This window comes from Aspergillus wentii, assembly GCF_001890725.1.
Source record: "Aspergillus wentii DTO 134E9 unplaced genomic scaffold ASPWEscaffold_9, whole genome shotgun sequence".
NCBI lineage: Eukaryota > Fungi > Ascomycota > Eurotiomycetes > Eurotiales > Aspergillaceae > Aspergillus > Aspergillus wentii.
The window spans coordinates 546,903-565,229 of NW_024467840.1; the positions used below are offsets into that span (position 1 = coordinate 546,903).

General features: G+C 48.3%; 9 protein-coding genes across 9 annotated transcripts; 6 read left to right on the top strand and 3 right to left on the bottom strand.

Annotated features, from left to right (window-relative positions):
• Nucleotides 1-194: 194 nt before the first annotated feature.
• ASPWEDRAFT_121190 (aminopeptidase P family protein) lies at nt 195-2,184 on the top strand (the record flags this gene model as incomplete). The annotated part of the gene is made up of 10 exons (XM_040829054.1): nt 195-417; nt 473-637; nt 702-734; nt 792-919; nt 972-1,364; nt 1,413-1,456; nt 1,506-1,539; nt 1,591-1,812; nt 1,868-1,986; nt 2,034-2,184. The coding sequence occupies 10 exons, from the start codon at nt 195-197 to the stop codon at nt 2,182-2,184; spliced, it is 1,512 nt and encodes a 503-aa protein (XP_040683965.1).
• Nucleotides 2,185-2,875: 691 nt separating this feature from the next.
• Nucleotides 2,876-5,299, top strand: ASPWEDRAFT_704595 (protein serine/threonine kinase activating protein nimO). Its single transcript, XM_040839128.1, has 3 exons — nt 2,876-3,526; nt 3,669-4,988; nt 5,042-5,299. The coding sequence occupies exons 1-3, from the start codon at nt 3,008-3,010 to the stop codon at nt 5,156-5,158; spliced, it is 1,956 nt and encodes a 651-aa protein (XP_040683966.1). The 5' UTR covers nt 2,876-3,007; the 3' UTR covers nt 5,159-5,299.
• A 1,461-nt stretch (nt 5,300-6,760) lies between these two features.
• Nucleotides 6,761-7,887, top strand: ASPWEDRAFT_121039 (3-methyl-2-oxobutanoate hydroxymethyltransferase ECM31; the record flags this gene model as incomplete). The annotated part of the gene is made up of 2 exons (XM_040829040.1): nt 6,761-7,201; nt 7,264-7,887. 2 exons carry the CDS (start codon nt 6,761-6,763, stop codon nt 7,885-7,887), a joined length of 1,065 nt encoding a protein of 354 aa, XP_040683967.1.
• A 7-nt stretch (nt 7,888-7,894) lies between these two features.
• On the bottom strand, nt 7,895-9,432 carry ASPWEDRAFT_705073 (ubiquitin-like protein ATG12). The gene is made up of 3 exons (XM_040839129.1): nt 8,765-9,432; nt 8,356-8,555; nt 7,895-8,281 (listed from the first exon to the last, which is right to left on the bottom strand). Exons 1-3 carry the CDS (start codon nt 9,027-9,029, stop codon nt 8,222-8,224), a joined length of 525 nt encoding a protein of 174 aa, XP_040683968.1. The 5' UTR covers nt 9,030-9,432; the 3' UTR covers nt 7,895-8,221.
• Nucleotides 9,433-10,381: 949 nt separating this feature from the next.
• ASPWEDRAFT_164315 (E2 ubiquitin-conjugating protein UBC8) lies at nt 10,382-11,480 on the top strand (the record flags this gene model as incomplete). The annotated part of the gene is made up of 6 exons (XM_040829882.1): nt 10,382-10,414; nt 10,647-10,726; nt 10,848-10,885; nt 10,941-11,055; nt 11,112-11,293; nt 11,344-11,480. 6 exons carry the CDS (start codon nt 10,382-10,384, stop codon nt 11,478-11,480), a joined length of 585 nt encoding a protein of 194 aa, XP_040683969.1.
• An 825-nt stretch (nt 11,481-12,305) lies between these two features.
• On the bottom strand, nt 12,306-13,014 carry ASPWEDRAFT_120593 (LAMTOR1/MEH1 family protein; the record flags this gene model as incomplete). The annotated part of the gene is made up of 3 exons (XM_040829001.1): nt 12,306-12,597; nt 12,670-12,821; nt 12,964-13,014. 3 exons carry the CDS (start codon nt 13,012-13,014, stop codon nt 12,306-12,308), a joined length of 495 nt encoding a protein of 164 aa, XP_040683970.1.
• A 1,051-nt stretch (nt 13,015-14,065) lies between these two features.
• ASPWEDRAFT_32486 (oxidoreductase, short-chain dehydrogenase/reductase family) lies at nt 14,066-14,954 on the top strand (the record flags this gene model as incomplete). Its single annotated transcript, XM_040833673.1, has 3 exons — nt 14,066-14,634; nt 14,707-14,866; nt 14,931-14,954. 3 exons carry the CDS (start codon nt 14,066-14,068, stop codon nt 14,952-14,954), a joined length of 753 nt encoding a protein of 250 aa, XP_040683971.1.
• A 430-nt stretch (nt 14,955-15,384) lies between these two features.
• On the top strand, nt 15,385-16,525 carry ASPWEDRAFT_176961 (DUF2011 domain-containing protein; the record flags this gene model as incomplete). The annotated part of the gene is made up of 3 exons (XM_040831583.1): nt 15,385-15,410; nt 15,519-16,098; nt 16,172-16,525. The coding sequence occupies 3 exons, from the start codon at nt 15,385-15,387 to the stop codon at nt 16,523-16,525; spliced, it is 960 nt and encodes a 319-aa protein (XP_040683972.1).
• Nucleotides 16,526-16,644: 119 nt separating this feature from the next.
• On the bottom strand, nt 16,645-17,712 carry ASPWEDRAFT_705131 (uncharacterized protein). Its single transcript, XM_040839130.1, has 4 exons — nt 17,642-17,712; nt 17,347-17,571; nt 16,958-17,287; nt 16,645-16,905 (listed from the first exon to the last, which is right to left on the bottom strand). The coding sequence occupies exons 2-4, from the start codon at nt 17,528-17,530 to the stop codon at nt 16,889-16,891; spliced, it is 531 nt and encodes a 176-aa protein (XP_040683973.1). The 5' UTR covers nt 17,531-17,571; nt 17,642-17,712; the 3' UTR covers nt 16,645-16,888.
• Between the last annotated feature and the right edge of the window lie 615 nt (nt 17,713-18,327).

Here is an 18,327-nt window from a genome sequence, read left to right on the forward strand (position 1 = left end):
GAAGCATCGCAGCGATGAATCGCAATCAGCGGCATCCCGATTGGCCCGCGCCGCCGACCGATCCCCGGCAACCTCTCCGTTGCTGTTTGGAGCTCTCCATCGAAGGACCACCTGCTAACTTTTGCACCAACGACGAACTGTGTTGGATCAGCTTGTCTGCTACTATCGATTTTTTTTGTCGCATATCAGTGAGCATGTCGTCATGCAAATCGCTGGCCCGCCAATGGCCTCGCTATCTTCGTCGCTCTTCGCCGCGTCTTCGAAGCTGTAACCAGCAGCTATTGCAGCAACACCTTCAGAGCAACCGATTGTCACTACCTACACGTCGAACCTACGCTTCTTCAATCTCCGCCGCAGACCTTAAATTCGGACAGCCTTTGCATGAGACACACCCTCATATACTGAATCCCGGAGAACGTGTGTATTGGGCCTTGTTAGAACACGGGTTAGGAATATTGACGATGGATACCAGTTACGCCGGGAATCACTGCTCTCGAGTACGCCCAACGTCGTTCGAAGCTCGCAAATAGACTTCCCAAAGGTGCGATCGCAGTGCTAGCAGCCTCTGAGGTCAAGTACCGTGCTTCGGGAATTTTCAATGAGTACCGACAGGACTCCAACTTTTTTTACCTTACCGGTATGTCTTTGTCGCAGCGGGTACTGGCGAGTGAGCGCTTTTACTGACTGTTTATTCTCAATAGGATTCAACGAACCCGGTGCCCTGGCGGTGATTGGTGAGCTTCAATGAGTACAAAGCAGTCGGAAAAAAACAAAAACTCATACAACTGCAGGAAATGATGGATCTGGAGATAACCACATCTTTCACCTCTACGTCCGGGAAAAAGACCCCAAGGCGGAGCTTTGGGATGGAGCTCGATCCGGCACCCGGGCTGCCATGGATGTCTTCAATGCAGATGAGGTCGGTGATTGCTAGTTCAGGCCCGTGGACACAGCTGATATTTGGGTCACAGTCAGGAGACATCGATCGCATCGGAGATATCCTTCCCAACATCGTTTCTGGAGCTACAGAAGTTTACACGGACATTCCCGCTTTTGAGACTGGAAGGACGAGCTTGCACAAATATCTATACGGCCCTTCTAGTGCATCGGAAAAGCTCAAGAAACTTGTCGACTTCCGCAAGGTCAAGCCATTGCGTTCAATTCTCAATGAGATGAGAGCGTTTAAGAGCGAGGATGAAGTGCTACAATTGCGCCGGGTTGGCCAGGCCGCGGGTCGAGCCTTTACGGAATCGATGAGACAGACTTTTACCAAGGAGAAGGACTTGACTTCTTTCCTGGAGTATCAGTTCAAGGTTAAGGGCTGTGACACCAGTGCCTTTGTCCCTGTCGTGGCGGGAGGCTCTGTAAGACACTCAACCCCAAGTCGCCTGTATTTGAACTAACGGGTATAGAACGCCTTGAGCATCCACTATACCAGAAACGATGACGTCCTGAGGTACGTCTACTTGAAATTTGCCGAGAATTTAACTAACATGCGTCATTAGGGACGGAGACTTGGTCCTCGTGGACGGAGGTGGAGTACGTATACCTCCTTGCTGATATCTGATTTCAATACTAACTCAATGACAGGAAGCGGGCACTTATATCTCCGATATTACTAGAACTTGGCCGGTCAATGGCAAATTCACTGGCCCTCAACGGGATCTGTACAATGCCGTTTTGAATGTGCACCGTACTTGTGTCGCCCTTTGCCGGGAAAGTGCAAAGCTTTCCCTCGATAGATTGCATAGCGTCGCAGAAAATGGACTGAGAGACCAATTGCAACAGCTTGGATTTGATGTTTCCGGAAGCGTAAGTTCATTATAGCCCCGTTTTCATTTCACCTTGGTCGCTGACTTGTAGATAGGCAATGCACGCTCTTTTCCCACACCATTTGGGCCACTATATCGGACTAGATGTCCACGACTGTTCTGGCTATTCGCGAGGATATGACCTCAAGGCCGGCCAATGTATCACCGTGGAACCGTATGTTGGCCCATCATCAAGGTTGAATGCATACTAACGTCCTGCAGTGGCATTTACGTCCCAGACACCGACAGGTTCCCAGAGAAATTCCGTGGCATTGGCATCCGTATCGAGGACAGCGTCTGTGTCGGAGACGATCACCCTATCGTCCTGACGCCAGAGGCAGTAAAAGAGGTGTGTTTAAATTCCTTTTGTTGATTCGTAATCGTGTAGACATTGAAGCATGCTAACTGAATGCGATTTTCAGGTCGAGGACATCGAGGCCCTGCGTGATTAAAAATCCAGCTTGTATATTAGTAGATAGATACCCTGATAATTGGATGTATAAGAAAAATCTCAATGACACTGAAGTGAATCGATCGTGAGAGTAGACCGGAGGCTGGATCGTGACGCCATTGCCAGGGCACTGTTGTGTTGTTGTAACAGTGTGTTATGACCCGTACCGATCAGCGTAACATGAAAAGTTACGCGCCGATTCAATGCACAACATATACAACGCCCTAGATTGTATGCATCGTAATTTAAACAAGAGATGAAAGACAGCCAGAAATGAAGACAAAGAAAATCCTCTATCCTTGCCGACGCGCTCGTTGAAAAAGAATGCGCTGCTGGTTCATGCCTCGCGCGGTGTTTTTGGTTGTCCGGCGCACATCCCCCAAAACAAACCCGTCTCGTCTCCACCAAGACGCCTGCTTAGTCTCTCTCCGGCTCTTCTCTTCTCTCTGCCTTTTCCCCCGTCATCACATCAGTTCCTAGGCCTCGAGGCTCGACTCTGCCTTCCCAGCTTTCCCTTACTCTAAGAGAGGCTTTTTTCTTTTCCCTCCCTCTCTCTCTCTCTGACTCTCTTTCTTCCTACGCCTCACCTTTTAATACCCCCGTCTATGATGGCTTTCTTCTGACCAACTCAATTGCCCTTCAAGACGTGTAGCACGTCGCGTGCTCGGCCTAGAGTGCCCCTCTTTCGCTGGCATATCGACTCATCGCCTAAATAGCTCTTAAGTGCTTTGTATATCGTTACCTTATGGCAGCAGTATTCATACCTCCCTCGCCTCAAATGTCCCTTAATATGTCGACTCGACGACCGCCCCTCGCAAACGTGCCCAATGCCACCAATTCCCCTCACAGGGCGGGTCTGGTCCCAGCCAAACGGCCAAGGACCTCGACTCAGCTCGATATCCCATACGGCCAGCCTCCTCCTAAAAAGCAGGTAGTTGACGGGGCCGAACAGGAACCCCGGTCGCCGACGCGCAAGTCATCTGTGTATCAGACTACCACCGACTCTAAACTTTTCACCCGACGATCGAACAATACCCAGCCGAGTGCGTTCGAAAAGAAATTGGTGGCCGCGAGGGACAAGGAACGACAGACTACGCAAGTGAAGGGGACGAGGCACGACAAGCCGTCAGCGGAGACGGTGGATACTATTCGACAATGGCAAAGGCATTATCGCAAGGCCTTCCCGCAGTTTGTTTTCTACTTTGACAGCATTCCGGAGGAAATTCGGAGCAAATGCTCTAGACAAGTGATTGCGTTGGGGGCTGTGAGTTTGACCCTTTCCCAAGTCTGTTTGGCGTTTGATTTTGCCCGATCAATCCATACAACGAGTTAGGCTGCGATGATTCTTTCACAAACGCTTTGTCACCTGCCATTGGCCTGGAGTCCATCTACTGACGAATTTGCAGAGCGAGGAGAAATTTTTCTCGAGACTAGTCACCCATGTTATTACTTCTCGTCCTATCCCCCCGGAAAATGGCAACGCAAGCTCTGCCGAGTTGAACACCACTGTGTCCCAATCGAATGTGGAAGGCTCACTGCAAACTGTCAACCCATCACTGCTGGAGAAAAACGCCCACATGTCACTGAAGAACGATGCGAGACGTGAACAGACCAACATGGATATTCTGCACAGGGCTCGTAAAATGGGAATGAAGATATGGGCACTCGAAAAGTTACAGCGCATGATCGCTACGATAAATGATGCTGAGATCAGTGGACACCATCATACGACTCGAAACAATACTGTCGGTGGCACTACCCGGGCCAGAGGCGAGACGGATCTCTCCCAAGTCCTCCGCAACGAACTTCTGAACGGACCATCTGATCGTGATCCATTGTCGTCATTGAAAGAGTTGGTGATGTTCAAGGGCCCATTCATCTATATTCACGATATGGACGAGAAGACAAAGCCCGTCATGGTTAGAGAATATCAAAAACCAGCACGACGACAGGATGGTCTTTGGCCGCAATTCAGAAGTGCACCTTTAGGAAAATGTCCTTTCATTGATGAACCTCCAACGAAGAAGGAACTGGATCGGCAAAAGGCACGGCAGCAAGAAAGGGAGAAGAAAAAGAAGGCCGCTTTGAAACCAGCTCCCAATCCTGAGACCCATAAGAGGAAGCACTCCGTGCAAGAAAAGGCCACTGAGGACAAGGATACCCAAGAACAACCAAAGCTCGACTTTTACCAGAGACCAATCGCGCCGCAAGTCAAGCCTGGATCGCCAAAGAAGAGCTCGGAGAGTTTCATTCCCCCGCAATTTCCCCGCACAGGGCCGTTCCATGTTGGCCGTGAACCAGCTGCATCAGGTGTCCAGCCCTCCAACATTACTTCTGCCATTCGGTCCCAAATGGTATCATCTACTGCTGCGGCTCCCGGAGCCAAGGCGGGATTGAGCAAGGAGGTCCATGAATTGAAGAGGAAGGTTCTTGAAAAGAGCAACGGTGGAATCTCTACAGGGCCAGCACCACTATCCCATCGCGCCACGGATCAGTCGGCACCGAAACCGACGAAGAATCAGAGCCAAGGGATGTCCAAGTCGAATACACAGGAGAAGCTCGGGAATGTGAATGAGGAGGACACTACCCAGTCCGAAGGGAATGACAATGCGAAAGGGCAGTCGCACCGTCGGCAGATCAGCAACCCGAAGAAGAAGGAAAGGAGGAGAGACCCGAAACCCGGTTATTGCGAGAACTGCAGAGACAAGTTCGACGATTTTGAGGAGGTAAGATTTAAATGCGATCCAGCCGATGACGCAAGTTGCTGACCATTCCTTAGCACACCTTGACCAGGAAGCACCGCAAATTTGCGACAACCATGTCAAACTGGGCCGAACTCGATTCCTTGCTTTTCCAACTGGAAAGACCCTTGAAGACGGAATACGAATATGCTTAGGCTATGTTCACCTAATTTCGATTATTCCTTCCAAAATCTCACGATTTATCCTGCAATGCGTCCCGATCTGCCATCGATGACCGTCAGCTTTCCTATGTCTACGTCCATATCGTCTTTTGTGATATAATTTTCGAAGCGGCTTACGGAAACTAAAATACCATACTTGATCCCAGTGGCGCACATGCATATCTCGGCGTTTTTATCTTTATTTGCGTCAGCACAATCGAAAGATTCCTGGCATTGCATCTCGACGTTCTTTCAACTTTCATTCTTACACCCTCATGGGATTTTCTTTTATTCTCTGGTCACCTTGTGGCTCGTTGTATTTGATATTCTACTTGCATCATAACGCAGCCGGCGTCATTGGATTAGTGGTTGATTTTTTATTTTCTTTGTTTCCTCTTCGTCCACCGAGAGAGCCTGACTGCCTTGCCAGTCCAGCTCTGTTGTACCATACTTTGCAGGTATGCAACTGGCGCGCTTTCGAGTTTATTAAAAGCTGGTTTCAAGTTGGGTATGGCGCGGGACTCACAAGTGTCTCCTGTTTATACATTGCACTTCAGCGACATGTTGACACTGATTCGGAGAGGGACGTTGCATTGGCATTCTACTGATTTGGGAAGTTAATACACAGGAGTTACTCCCTGTATCCCTTCTTCTTTATTATTTCTACGTGGGTGGATGGATGTGTTACGGGGATACCTAAAAAAAGACTTCGTCTTTCCCGGTGGTTGTTTTGTGTTTGATTTGAACCTATGAATCCCCCCTTTTCTTTTCACGTAACCCTATTAGCTACATAGCTATAACACTGTTGAAATGCGTAACCTTGGATTTGACCTCTTCACATCATTTGTAGACGTGTTGTTACACAGTGCTCCGTAGAATGTAAGCTTAACTTAGCTTAGTCCATATCAGATCCTGCATAGATCCATAGATCCATCTCCGTTATCGCCAATCATCCATCACCTTCATCCCTGCGACTGAATACCCTTCATATACAACACTAAAGTACTTTGAATAAAAAACAACACCACTAACAATATCGAACATGATTAATATCTACAATCACAATACAACCAGATTTAGGAAAAAGAAAAAAGGCCCAAAACCCCTCACTAAACCCAATCAGGCAAAAGCCGCGGCCCTTCAACACATCCCTCGGCACGGAACAACCCACCAATCCGGCGGAGAAGATGCGGGAACCCCGAAATAACCGAGTCTGACTTACCCCGAAACGGACTAGCGTGGGAGCAAACATCCGGCAGAATTGTGAAATGCTCTGGGCTACGCGGGATATGCCAGAACAGTCATCAGTTCAGTCAGCTGGCAACTTTTGTGCTGGGATTGGGATTTGGGGATCGCGGTCAAATGGAAGTTGGATGGATTGGGATTAGGATTAGGTTTTGCTGACGCTATTTTGTTGATATTAATACTTGATGCTTTCCGGGTTTGCTTTGCTTTGGTTTTTCTTCTTTTGAATTCTGTATTCTAGATCACTCTTGTTTTCTACACCGCATTCGGCTTCGTCGCTTTTTCCCTCTCTTTTTCATCGTCGTTTCTCACGACCTCTGATACATAATACATAAAAGATATCATCTCATTATGGCTTCCTCGAGAGCTGCATCTCGTCTGACGACGCCTTTGCGATCTCTTGCATGGAGAACTGTTGCTAGACCTCTCTCGTCATCTCCGGTAGTTCCGCTGTCCACCAACATCTCGGCCTTCTCCCCATCTACTTCGTGCTCTCCCTCCGTACGATGGAGCTCCCACTCGCCCATGGGGCAAACTCCGGCGAACCCTCGAAAGAAGGTTACCCTGCAGACTCTACGAAATCTTTACAAAAAGGGTGAACCGATCACCATGCTCACCGCCCATGACTTCCCTTCCGGACATGTCGCCGAGACTGCTGGAATGGAGGTGATATTGGTTGGTGATAGCTTGGCCATGGTAGCATTGGGAATGGAGGATACAAGTGAAATCCTTATGGAAGAGATGTTGCTGCATTGCCGGAGTGTGTCTAGAGCAGCCAAAACCTCGTTCACGGTTCGTTCTTTATCCCCACACTTTCTAGCGCCAATGAGTTTGAACTAACATTCAATTGGCAGGTTGGTGACCTTCCCATGGGATCCTATGAAGTTTCCCCTGAACAAGCAGTGCAATCGGCCATCCGTATTGTAAAGGAAGGTCGTGTGCAAAGTGTCAAGCTCGAAGGTGGCGAGGAGATGGCGCCGACAATTAAGCGCATCACAACAGCAGGAATTCCTGTTGTGGGCCATATTGGTCTCACCCCTCAGCGTCAGAACGCTCTCGGAGGCTTCCGAGTTCAAGGAAAATCCACTGCCGGGGCATTGAAGCTGCTAAAAGACGCCCTTGCCGTGCAAGAAGCCGGTGCTTTCATGATAGTCCTTGAGGCAGTGCCTGCAGAGATCGCTGCTATTATCACAGAGAAGCTTCGAGTGCCAACAATTGGCATTGGTGCTGGAAATGGCTGCTCTGGACAGGTCCTTGTTCAAATCGACATGACCGGCAACTTCCCAACCGGCCGTTTTCTTCCCAAGTTCGTCAAAAAGTATGCCGATGTTTGGGGTGAGGCGATGAAGGGAATCCAGCAATACAGAGACGAAGTCAAGAGCCGGGCCTATCCTTCACCAGAATACACTTATCCCATTTCGAAAGACGAACTTGCCGAGTTCGAGAAGACGGTCGATGACTTTCACCGCAACTTATGATTTGGTTCGCATTTGGAATGACCGTGTCTGGAGTTTCTTTTTTCTTTTGAGGGGTTAATTTCGGGGGTTTGATATATTATTTCGGCGTTTCAAGTCAAAGCATTGCATTTGCGTTTGCTGAATTGGCATGGCGGTTTGATTTCTCATCACCTGGTGGAAATAGTCATTAGGTAGTAATACATAGCGGTCGTCGGCCTCTGCGCCAACTGACGCAGCATTCTGAAATTTCTTTTCGCTGTAATTCAAGTGTTTTCTATCATCAAAACGATGCAGATTGATAAGTTTACTGCAGGTCGTATTAGTCATAACCGGCTGGAAGGTCCATCGTATAATCTCAACCAAAGGCAGGTGTCATTGAATAGGCTACGATCAACTGATCATCCGTTTTGAAGCACTACATTATCTGTATCAGTATATATGGCATGGCAGTTGTTAAACTGTTAGGCAAAAATGGGGACTTGTACTCACTCTCCAGAGCCCTCCAATACCCTCGTCTAATCCAGGTGCAAAAACACTGTTGACATAACAAAAGACAGAATCCGTATCTTTGCAATCCAGCTTCTTCCGAAGAAATTTGACAACCGTCTCGAACTTTTGGGAAGCACTGATCTTGAAAACACGGTTCTTGAGAATAGGGGCTGAAGGCAGTGGCTGGAAGCGAACGGTAACTGTCAAGGAATTAGAAACGCTGTAAGACGCAGGTCAAAAGACAAAATCGAAGAGGTTGAAAAGAATATGCATCGCAGCAGAAAGCAATAAAAGCTTGTCAACAACATGCATTGCAACGTCTCAAACGCCCACAAACCATAAAGAGACAGCCAAGAGACCATTTGCGAATAGCGCGAAATCAATGCAGTAAACAAGTCAAAAAGCTTACCTTTTCCTTGATCAACGGCTTCCGCGTCCGCTAGTGCTTGATGAGCATCGCGGGGAAGGCTTGTTAGCACCACCGAAGCCGACATGGTCAACGGCAAGTCTGCCCCGTGCTCTTCATCCGGAATTGGGGCGTTATTCCCGGCATTACTGGAAGGAGAGTCTGGATTTTGTCTGCTTGCCGGCCGGTGGGGGAGACCGATTCCAGAAGCACCTGGTGGGTTTGGATTCGGGGAGTTTCGAGCAGAGGGGTCTGAAGAGGAGTCCATGGTGATCGACGTGTAAGATTAGCTGAAACTTGGTTTGAAAAGTGTAGAGCTTCTTTCCAGTTGGGTTTCCTGGAAGAATATGATGACTGGTGGAATGAGATGTTGGTGTGTGTTTTGTGTTGAGGGGATGAAGTGTCATGCGGAGAGAGAGGGAGAGAGGGAGAGAGGGAGGGAGAAACCCCATGCTATTGCCCAATCAGAACACCAGTCACACTATACGTCTATGATATATCCCTCAGCATTTGAATAACTGCGATTATGAGGTCTTATTTTTAGTCGATCTTACAGAGGCTATTCTGCTAGCGAATCATTATTTTTTGTTGCTAGATTTTCTTCCTTCATTCCTACAGGTTTATGATCTTGGGCAACGCTTCAGGTACAGTCCCTGAGGCATTAATGCAGTGTGTCCTAGGTTCACCTGCATAGTGGAGTATGCACCTTTTGCTGATCGTGGGAACAAGTGGGAGCGCAGAGAGAGGATGGATGAAGTATCCTCGAATATAAACAGGGAGCTACTGTTCGCTTGCAATCAGCTGCTAACAGGTCAATATCCTGTTTGCTGAAGCACAAGCCTAAGTGTTGGTGGAAGATGGCTATGATGTGTCACAGCAGTAATTAGTACCTCCTGTACTCCGTGCGTACGATGATGATGAATCCTGCACGCCTATCCCGTATAGCCATCAATAGCCCACCCACTATCGAAGACACAAGACAGTGTACAGTGATACGATAGCACCTCCGCTAGATTCGGGGCGATCTTCCTCGTATTGGTGCCATTGCAATGCCCGCGCCTGGATGGAAAACAAATGGGAACATCGAGTTCCATGGATGACCGGAACCTTCGAACGACACCAAGGTTGTACGTCGCAAAGGAAATGAAGTTATCCATGCCTAAAGAATGCACCCAAAACCACCCAAACCGGCTGACTCATCGCCCCCGTCCGGGTCCACATGACGGGCTCGGCTGCCCGAAGCATCATCAGTTCTGGCGTGCCATCATATCATCACCGCCGCTGCTGCTCCGTCCCTCTTCCGCCTTCTTCCTCTCTCTCCCTCCCTCTTTCTTGACTCTCTCTTTCTACACATCCTTTCTACCGAATTCCTCTGGCCTCAATATCCTGAGACCATCTTTTTTATCCTCAGTCATCTGCCTTGATTCTACAGCAGTGTTATCTCTTGCTTGTCGATAGCAAATCGCCCCGCTCATTGCTTCCCCGCTCCACCGTTAGGGACCGTCTTGGAATACTATAATCACCACCCACGCAACTTACGACCTTTGATCGGGGCTTGCTCCTGAACTCGAGGATTGCAATTTTGATTGTTCAGTCTACTATACTCGAGAACTCGCCACTATGTCTAGCCCTAAGCGCAGAATCGAAACAGATGTGAGTCAAGCTGGACAGCCTGAAACCCGGAGTTGGAAGAACTGAAGACTGACATTTGAGCTTTTTTTTGCTTCTAATCTGTAGGTGATGAAGTAAGTATTTCTCCTGAATTACTATGGGGTGAACCGTGGCTAATTTGGACAGGATGTATGCAATCCCTCAGTCTTGACGTCCAATCCCTCTCGATCCCATGACCCCGGCCGGATAACACTCCGCATCAGCTGGAAGAAAGAATGATATATTACTTGGTGCTAATATGACTCCTAGGTTGATGAGTGACTATGAGGTGACCCTGGTTAATGATAACAGTGAGTTTTACTGCTGGGAGACTGGTTTCAAATGCTAACTTTTTGATGTAGTGTACGTCCCCCATAATACAGAATTTCCCACGAGATAAAATGAATAAGGTGCTGATTGGGATCTCGGTGAATAGGCAAGAATTTTACGTGCGTTTTAAGGGTCCTGAGGAGAGTACGTGCCGTCCATGCCCCACAAGTTGTGTACCCTCGTACTGACGAGATTAAAGCACCGTTTGCCGGCGGACACTGGAAAATCCACGTTGAATTACCTGATCAATATCCCTACAAGAGCCCAAGTATTGGGTTTGTCAACCGGATTTTTCATCCGAACATTGATGAGCTGTAAGTCCCTGTGGCTAAAGGGCTCTTTCTTTCATTTCTGACCTTTTTCACAATAGCTCTGGCTCTGTTTGCCTGGATGTGATCAACCAGACTTGGTCGCCCATGTACGACATGGTCAACATCTTCGAAGTTTTCCTTCCTCAACTACTGCGTTACCCGAACCCTTCAGACCCGCTCAATGGCGAAGCTGCAGCCATGTTGATGAGAGAACCCAAGAGCTACGATGCCAAGGTGAAGGGTATGTAAATTGGTCTATGAAGATGATCGCTATGCTCACACTTCGGACAGAATATGTCTCCAAATATGCCAGTAAAGAAGCAGTGGACGATGCTGGAGAAGACACCGAATCCGAAGACGAATTGAGCTCGGCTGGCAGCTACGAGTCTGGTGGCGAAGAACCCGCCGGTGCAATGGACGATGTCTAACCGGTCCTGCATATTCTCTGTTTTTGAATTCTCTTCGGTATCTGTGCGAGCACAGATGTACTGCATCATCATATTCCCCCATTTATATCATTCTTCAATCGGAATTAGGCAGGCGGCGTTTTTCATGGCGGAGTTTTGAAGTTCTTGGTGCAACTGACTATGGCGGTCGTACAGGAGTATAGTATAGGGACAAGTTAATGAGCGATCACTCACATCAAGGAAGGATTCGACTGCCTTTCCTTCCTGTTGATTCGACCGTCTAGTTTGGATTATCATTTGTTCTTTGTGTTTTCTATCTCTTTTGCAGATATTCGAGCATGGAGATTACACAAATCTCAGCCAGGAGCACTGTGTGCATTTGCAGATTGTACTGAAAGTTTAGTTTTATATCATTGACAATATAGTACAATATAGGTGAAACAGCAATAGCTCTTACATCTTACATAGATATATTTACTTGGATAAGATGAAGACTACCATGTATGTAGTGAGATCTAATCAACTAGTCGCTGGAGGGCAAGACGACAACACAAGACAAAAGAAAATATGCGCCCGATGCGCCTGATGTGCCTTCTAGACAGACTGACATGGTGCGGTGTAAAAGAGGGATTCCAAAAAAGAAAGATAAAGCGATGGGGGGTATTATTATGACATCGAAGGGAAGGAAAAGGTGAGAAAAAGAAGATAAAACAAAGGCATAGAGCCTGTCGGCCGGCGACCCAAGCGAAGAATAGAAAAAAAGAAGAAAGAAAAGGGCCCAAGGGAAAGTGAGAAAAATCCGACATATCAACCATCCATCACTAACTCGTCAAAAGTTCGGTTTTTTTAAGCAACATTCAAAACACCAAAGACATCTCGTCGACCGTTTTCTTCTGCGGCGCCTGATTCAGGCCGTGAGGTTTTGCCTTTGCGCGGATTGATGACGACTTCACCCCAGTGTTTGGGAACAGCGCCTCCCTTGTTCGGGGCCGGTTGGCCGTTCTCTGGTGGAACGGTGGTGGTGATTTTGACCGGGGCATCACCGGCGTCTGATGTTGTCGGCGAAATGGAATTATGAAGGGTTGCTTGGGGCTGCAGGTGAGGTTGGGGCTGGAGAGACCAGATGTCGATGACGGAGCTATCGAAGGACCGAATAGTTAGTATCGTGATCCTGTATAGAGTATGGGTCCCTTTGGCTAGGGAAACTCACTCCGATGTCCGTTGGCAGATAGCTTCGAGGGCTTCCCGTTCCCGCTTGATGTTCTCCGGATCAGGGTGGTTTAGCTGATTCGCATGGTTGAGAGCTCCGTAGCCATAGCCAGCCTGGTAGATATCATCGTCTAGTAATCGTGAAGATTCCAACTGCGCAAAACACATTGTTCGTTAGCCAGGGTATATTCGGATTCTTAACGGGAAAGCCCGGGATGCGCAGTTTGAGATAAAAAGTGAAAACATCACTTTTTCCCAAATCTCTGCTCGACCGTGCCATGACTCCATGACATACATCGTTATTTTCCCGGCGACTAAGGCCCAGGCACGAGGCACAGGCGCCCATTTATCGTAGTGTGGATTGGATGCGTCGCAAAACGAAACGGGAGGCCGGAAGGACGCAGCCGAAAAGGTGAGAGACCGACACGGGCGAAGAATATGGGCGATAAAAAGGCCAGAGGGAGAGGAAGAAATAGACGTGGAGTAATAAAAGATCAAAAAAGAGTGCGTGCCACAGCTGCCGCTGTTGTAAATACCGAGTTTTTATCGCTCAAGGGGAGATTCAGCTGCAGACGTTCTTGTCGGCGGCGTTTCGGATTGGGAGTGGCCCGTGCGTCCGTCGCGATGACATCGTCGGGTTGTTTCGTTTTGTTTCCTGGGCATCACATTCATCAGATCTCATGATGATCGTCATGCTGGATGGTTGCAGAGTATTCAAGGGAAACTGATTATCATATGAGTTGAATGGCATAAGGACGATCCATACCAATTAACCCAGGGATTGACAGCCGGAACACTAGAAGTGTCCAACTGCTTCATTATCGCCACAACTGAATGCTAATAAACAATTCATAAAGGCCAAATATTATTACAGACTGCTTGGAGCTGTTCTTCTTCGTCGCAGACAAACTTTGAAGCTATTGCGATGGGATATGCCGTCCCTACCCGCTTCAAGGACGGGTCAAGAGTCAATTACGATTAGGGGCAGAAGTGGCTGATCGTGAATGAACATGGATATGGATTGTATCATCCATGTTACTCATGAGTTACTTTGTAAGTTACTTAGTCCGCTGCATAATTTCTTTACAGCTCATTATCCCAAATCACCGTGATAAGAAGACAGCATGGACTCAACAAAAGACAATAGATTCGACTTGCCAGATAAACTCTAATCCAATATTTAATCAAAAGAATTCACTCTTTCCATCGTCCATGATTCTTATTGAATACAGACCCCGCAGTGCAACCCCTCTGTTGCGCAGAGATACTTAAGTACCTAGTCAGCCCCTCCTTCCCTCCCCTGTCTACCTCGTATATCCTTCTTCAGTACACATCCAGGACCAATTTCCTCACAATCACCTCAACCTCGAAATTGATCTTTGTTATCATCCATCACCATGCCAGGACGCTTAGAAGGCAAGGTTGCTATTATCACCGGGGCAGGCTCGGGATTCGGATACGGCATCGCAAAGAAGTTTGTCGAAGAGGGCGCTCAGGTGGTCATCGCAGAGCTGTCGACAGATAACGGTGAGAAGGCCGCAGCAGAATTGAACGGCAAATTCGTCTTGACGGATGTGACGAAGAGAGAGTCCTGGCAGGCACTACTTCAGACCACACTGGACACATACGGGAAGCTCGATATCGTTGTGAACAATGCCGGTGCAACATACCACAACAAGCCCACTGCCGATGTCACCGACATCGATTTCGACTTGTGCATGAATGTCAATATAAAATCTATCTACCTTTCTACGAGCGTTATCATCCCCTACTTCACTGAGAATAATCGTCCTGGCTCGTTCATCCAAATCTCTTCCACTGCTGCCCTCCGTCCTAGACCTGGCTTGACCTGGTACAATGCTTCCAAAGCAGCTGTGAGCAACGCAACTAAGACGTTGGCCGTGGAGTATGGGCCTAAGAATATTCGATTCAACTGTGTTTGTCCAGTGGTTGGTAGTACAGGAATGTAAGTGAATACATTATGCATCGTCGCTCATCTTTGATATCAGCAAATCTAACTCCACTGAAATTTATGTAGGACACATTTATTCCTTGGAAAGCCGGATACAGAAGAGAATCGAGCAGCATTCGTCTCCACCGTGCCACTTGGTCGACCCAGCACCCCGGCCGATGTGGCCAATGCTTGCAGCTATCTTGCGAGTGATGAAGCAAACTTTATTACCGGTGTCAATCTGGAGGTGTGTTTCTTTTTGCAACTATGGTCTGCGCTGATGATTGCTAATTGCTCATTTCGTACTACAGGTTGATGGAGGTCGCTGCGTTTGAGAGTGAGATATCCTTGTACTCCGTACCAAAGAATGGATGGCGCCATGCACTTCAGTCTAGAGTGGTTTTCAAAATACACAGGTACAATACGTAATTGACCCATAAGGGATTCTCTATCCATATTCAATATTGCAATAAAATGTATCTATCAACCCGTGTAGTGCATAAAAGCAGATAAATCATGGAAGCTCCATGGCCGATGTATAAAATCCTCCGGGACGTGGCCGCAAGACCGATCCAGCCCGTGGAAATAAGCAGCTTCAAAATTAGCCTGACATTTTTCAACCCACTCACTCTCCGCACAGCAGCCATCTTGCAAGTTCGCACCACGACAGAGTAGAACCTGCAGCTTTGCGTTGGATATTATCACTGGAGTGGTCTATTTTCATTCAATTAAAAATAAAAGTCATTCTAGCGACTACAATCCACAATGTTCGACCTCCCAAACGCAAAACGGTACGTCGTTCCGCACGAGGCTTTTCCAACATTCGCATCGCATCATGCTTTAACTCCTTAGAATAACGGACAATGGAAACACAATTGCTAATCTCTACTCTCCTACAGCGTCAGTCGCGATGAAATGCTCTCCCGCGAATCGTCATCACCATCGCCATCCCCACCCCCGGAATCCAGCTATCACGACGCCCACCAGCGTCTAGGCGAATTGCTCAACATCGACACATTCATCACCCCAGACCAACCGGTCCTCCCATCAACAGAGCAGAAAACAGACCAGTCACGGGGGGCAAACCCAAACCAACCCGGCAACGCCGCCGAAGACGAAGAAGAGGAATTCGAGTTCCGGCTATTCAGCGCCCCGACGAAAAAACCCACCACCACAAGCGGAGACGACAAGAGCGCGGAAGCGGGTGACGACTCGAATAAAACATCCGGGGCCGGTGATGGGACGCAAAAGTTGCGGATTCGGTTACGGTCGCCGACGCCTACCCCTGCGAATCTTGGGGATGGGCGGCTTGTGAATCCGTTCCGGGGGTGGCAGTATTATTTTACGACGGAGGGGTTGTATTCTGGTTCGGAGTCGAAGGGTGGGGAGGAGTCGGAGGAGGTTCGGTTGAGACGAACGCAGTTTGAGAATGTGGCGGTTAGTGGGCAAGATATGATGGGGTGGGCTAAGCAGGCTTGGGTAGGTCTTTTCTTTTGCTTTTTCTTCGTCTGGGTGGTTCTTTGCTGGTTGGATGAAACTGACATATGTCTAGCCTGGTTGCCATCTCCCGTGGCGGGTAATTCATCTGAAAAGACAACATACAAAGCTACCCCCTCCGTCCAAAGATGCCGTTGTCTGTACGATCGATCCTCCGGTAAAAGCATCTCCCAAGACCCGCAAGAAGCCAGGCAAGAAGCGTCGAATCCAGCTACGCAAGCGTCTCACGGCCGCAGACGACGCCAAGCAGAAAGAAGCGGAGAAGCGCAATCGCAAAAACCGTGAGAGAAAGCTCAAACGGAGACAAAAGGCACGCGAGGAAAAGGCAGCGGCTGCTGCTGCTACAGGCCAGGAAGTTCCTCCCGCTGACTTGGACGGGGATGCCTCATCACAAGGTGGCGATGACTAAATGGCTCCTAAATGGCTTTGTGATTTTGCAGCTTAAGATACCCTGCGCTTATATTTAACAACGTTCTATCCTAAAAGTTTACGTCTGCTATGAAGTGTATATGCCATAAATTCTGAAACCTCATTGTGATTGATATAGGCTACTTGACGTATGTCAGTTGATAGACACGTCTTTAGCGAACATTCTAATATAAACGTAACAACAAACACAGCGGGTATTATGCTGGAAGCCAGCGATGAAAGCACAAGCGGTCTGGTCGGGTATGAGATACAACTTTGAAATGGAGTGGCGAGACATAGCAGATAAATAACGTAGGCAAGATCAATTTCTGGATTGCAGTAAAGGAAGGTCAAATAAGCACATTTATTTGGCCGGTTCAGCTGCGCATGATTAGTATGTCTTTCTCATAGCTTTATGATATATGAAACTCACCCTTTGCCGGCTCCGCAGTCTCAGCAGGCTTCTCTGCTGCCGGAGCAGCAGCAGGTGCTGCATCAGAAGCTGGGGCTGCAGCTGGGGTCTCAGCCGGAACTTCGGCGGGAGCTTCAGCAGGGGCTTCAACGGCCGGGGCCTCAGCAGCAGGAGCGGGGACAGGGGCAGGAGTCTCTGCCTTGGTCTCCTGAGCTGGGGCTTCTGCCTTAGGCTCGCTAGGGGCAGGTTCTGTCTTTGCTTCTGGAGCTGGTGTGGCAGAGCTCTCAGGCTTTGCTTCGGCCTCTGTTGGCTTGTCCACAGGAGCTGCTGGAGTATCCGGGGCTGCTAGCTCTGTTTCGCAGAGTATTAACGAGATGAACAGTCAAATTTTCAATAAAAGTGCGACATACCGATTGTATTAGGAGCTGGTTCTGCGGGTTTGTTTTCCGCCGCTGGAGCAGCAGCCGCCGGCGCAGCAGCGGGGGCAGCGGTCTCTGCTGGCTTGTCTGCTGGTTTATCCGCAGGTTTATCGGCGACAGGGGCATTTTCAGGCTTCTTTGCCTCTTGCGCATTCTTCTTCTTTCGCCGGAACATGGCCTTAAGGCCCCTCTTCAGCTGTTGCAGCGCATCGGGTGCTTCAGATACATGTTAGAACCCCTCGACCTAAAATGCGGCATGGCATGGAGCTAGCCAGCGGGGCTATACTCACGGACACCGGGCATTTTGAACAATGGAGTGGGCGAGAGAAAATGACAGATCGAGCAAGGATGAAAAAGAAAAGAAGAATCACATTGTCCAGAGAAGAACGTCAAGGTTGACACAGCCACGTGATGGACATGGGCACGGTCCTGATCGACCGACTCCTTTTCCTCTTTCTTCCACGATCAAATGTTGTTGTTAATCTCCTTCAGCGGCTGCTGTCATCTCCACAATGGAGAACGACTCCATCCCGTGCGATCATCATTGGCTGAAGCCATTCCCGGTGGAGTTTCATTCCATCATTGCTTGGTGGTCGATTGCAGAAACACCGACGATCAAACAGATACAATATTCTGCAGATTAAGCAATGCTAGTTGATCCATTTTATTTTTTCAGCTCTGATCTGTGTTGACTGGATAAATAATCGCTTCTTATCAGACTGATTTGTTAACGAAAAACTGGGCCCAGCATATAATTAGGACACATACAAATGTCTTGCTTTGATTTCTATAAATCAACACCATCATGTTATCGTAATATCTTTTGACCTCAAATTTATCTATCTAGCAGTATTCATATCGTGGTATGGGATCTAGAGGCAAAGTCGCACAAAGGATTATCAAATATTATGCGCTCAGCCGATGTTTGCTACCGTTTGTTCTATTCACTGCTGTTTGTTATGCAGTTTTCCT

Bases quoted from the DNA above. Each gene is read 5' to 3' on its own strand.
- ASPWEDRAFT_704595 (XM_040839128.1), top strand. From the start codon at position 3,008: ATGGCAGCAGTATTCATACCTCCCTCGCCTCAAATGTCCCTTAATATG. The intron at 3,527-3,668 runs GTGAGTTTGACC...ACGAATTTGCAG, and splicing joins AAGTGATTGCGTTGGGGGCT to AGCGAGGAGAAATTTTTCTC. The intron at 4,989-5,041 runs GTAAGATTTAAA...ACCATTCCTTAG, and splicing joins AGTTCGACGATTTTGAGGAG to CACACCTTGACCAGGAAGCA.
- ASPWEDRAFT_705073 (XM_040839129.1), bottom strand. From the start codon at position 9,029: ATGGACTCCTCTTCAGACCCCTCTGCTCGAAACTCCCCGAATCCAAAC. The intron at 8,556-8,764 runs GTAAGCTTTTTG...ATTCCTTGACAG, and splicing joins AGCCGTTGATCAAGGAAAAG to TTACCGTTCGCTTCCAGCCA. The intron at 8,282-8,355 runs GTGAGTACAAGT...CAGATAATGTAG, and splicing joins GTATTGGAGGGCTCTGGAGA to TGCTTCAAAACGGATGATCA.
- ASPWEDRAFT_705131 (XM_040839130.1), bottom strand. From the start codon at position 17,530: ATGTTCCGGCGAAAGAAGAAGAATGCGCAAGAGGCAAAGAAGCCTGAA. The intron at 17,288-17,346 runs GTATGTCGCACT...TCTGCGAAACAG, and splicing joins ACCAGCTCCTAATACAATCG to AGCTAGCAGCCCCGGATACT.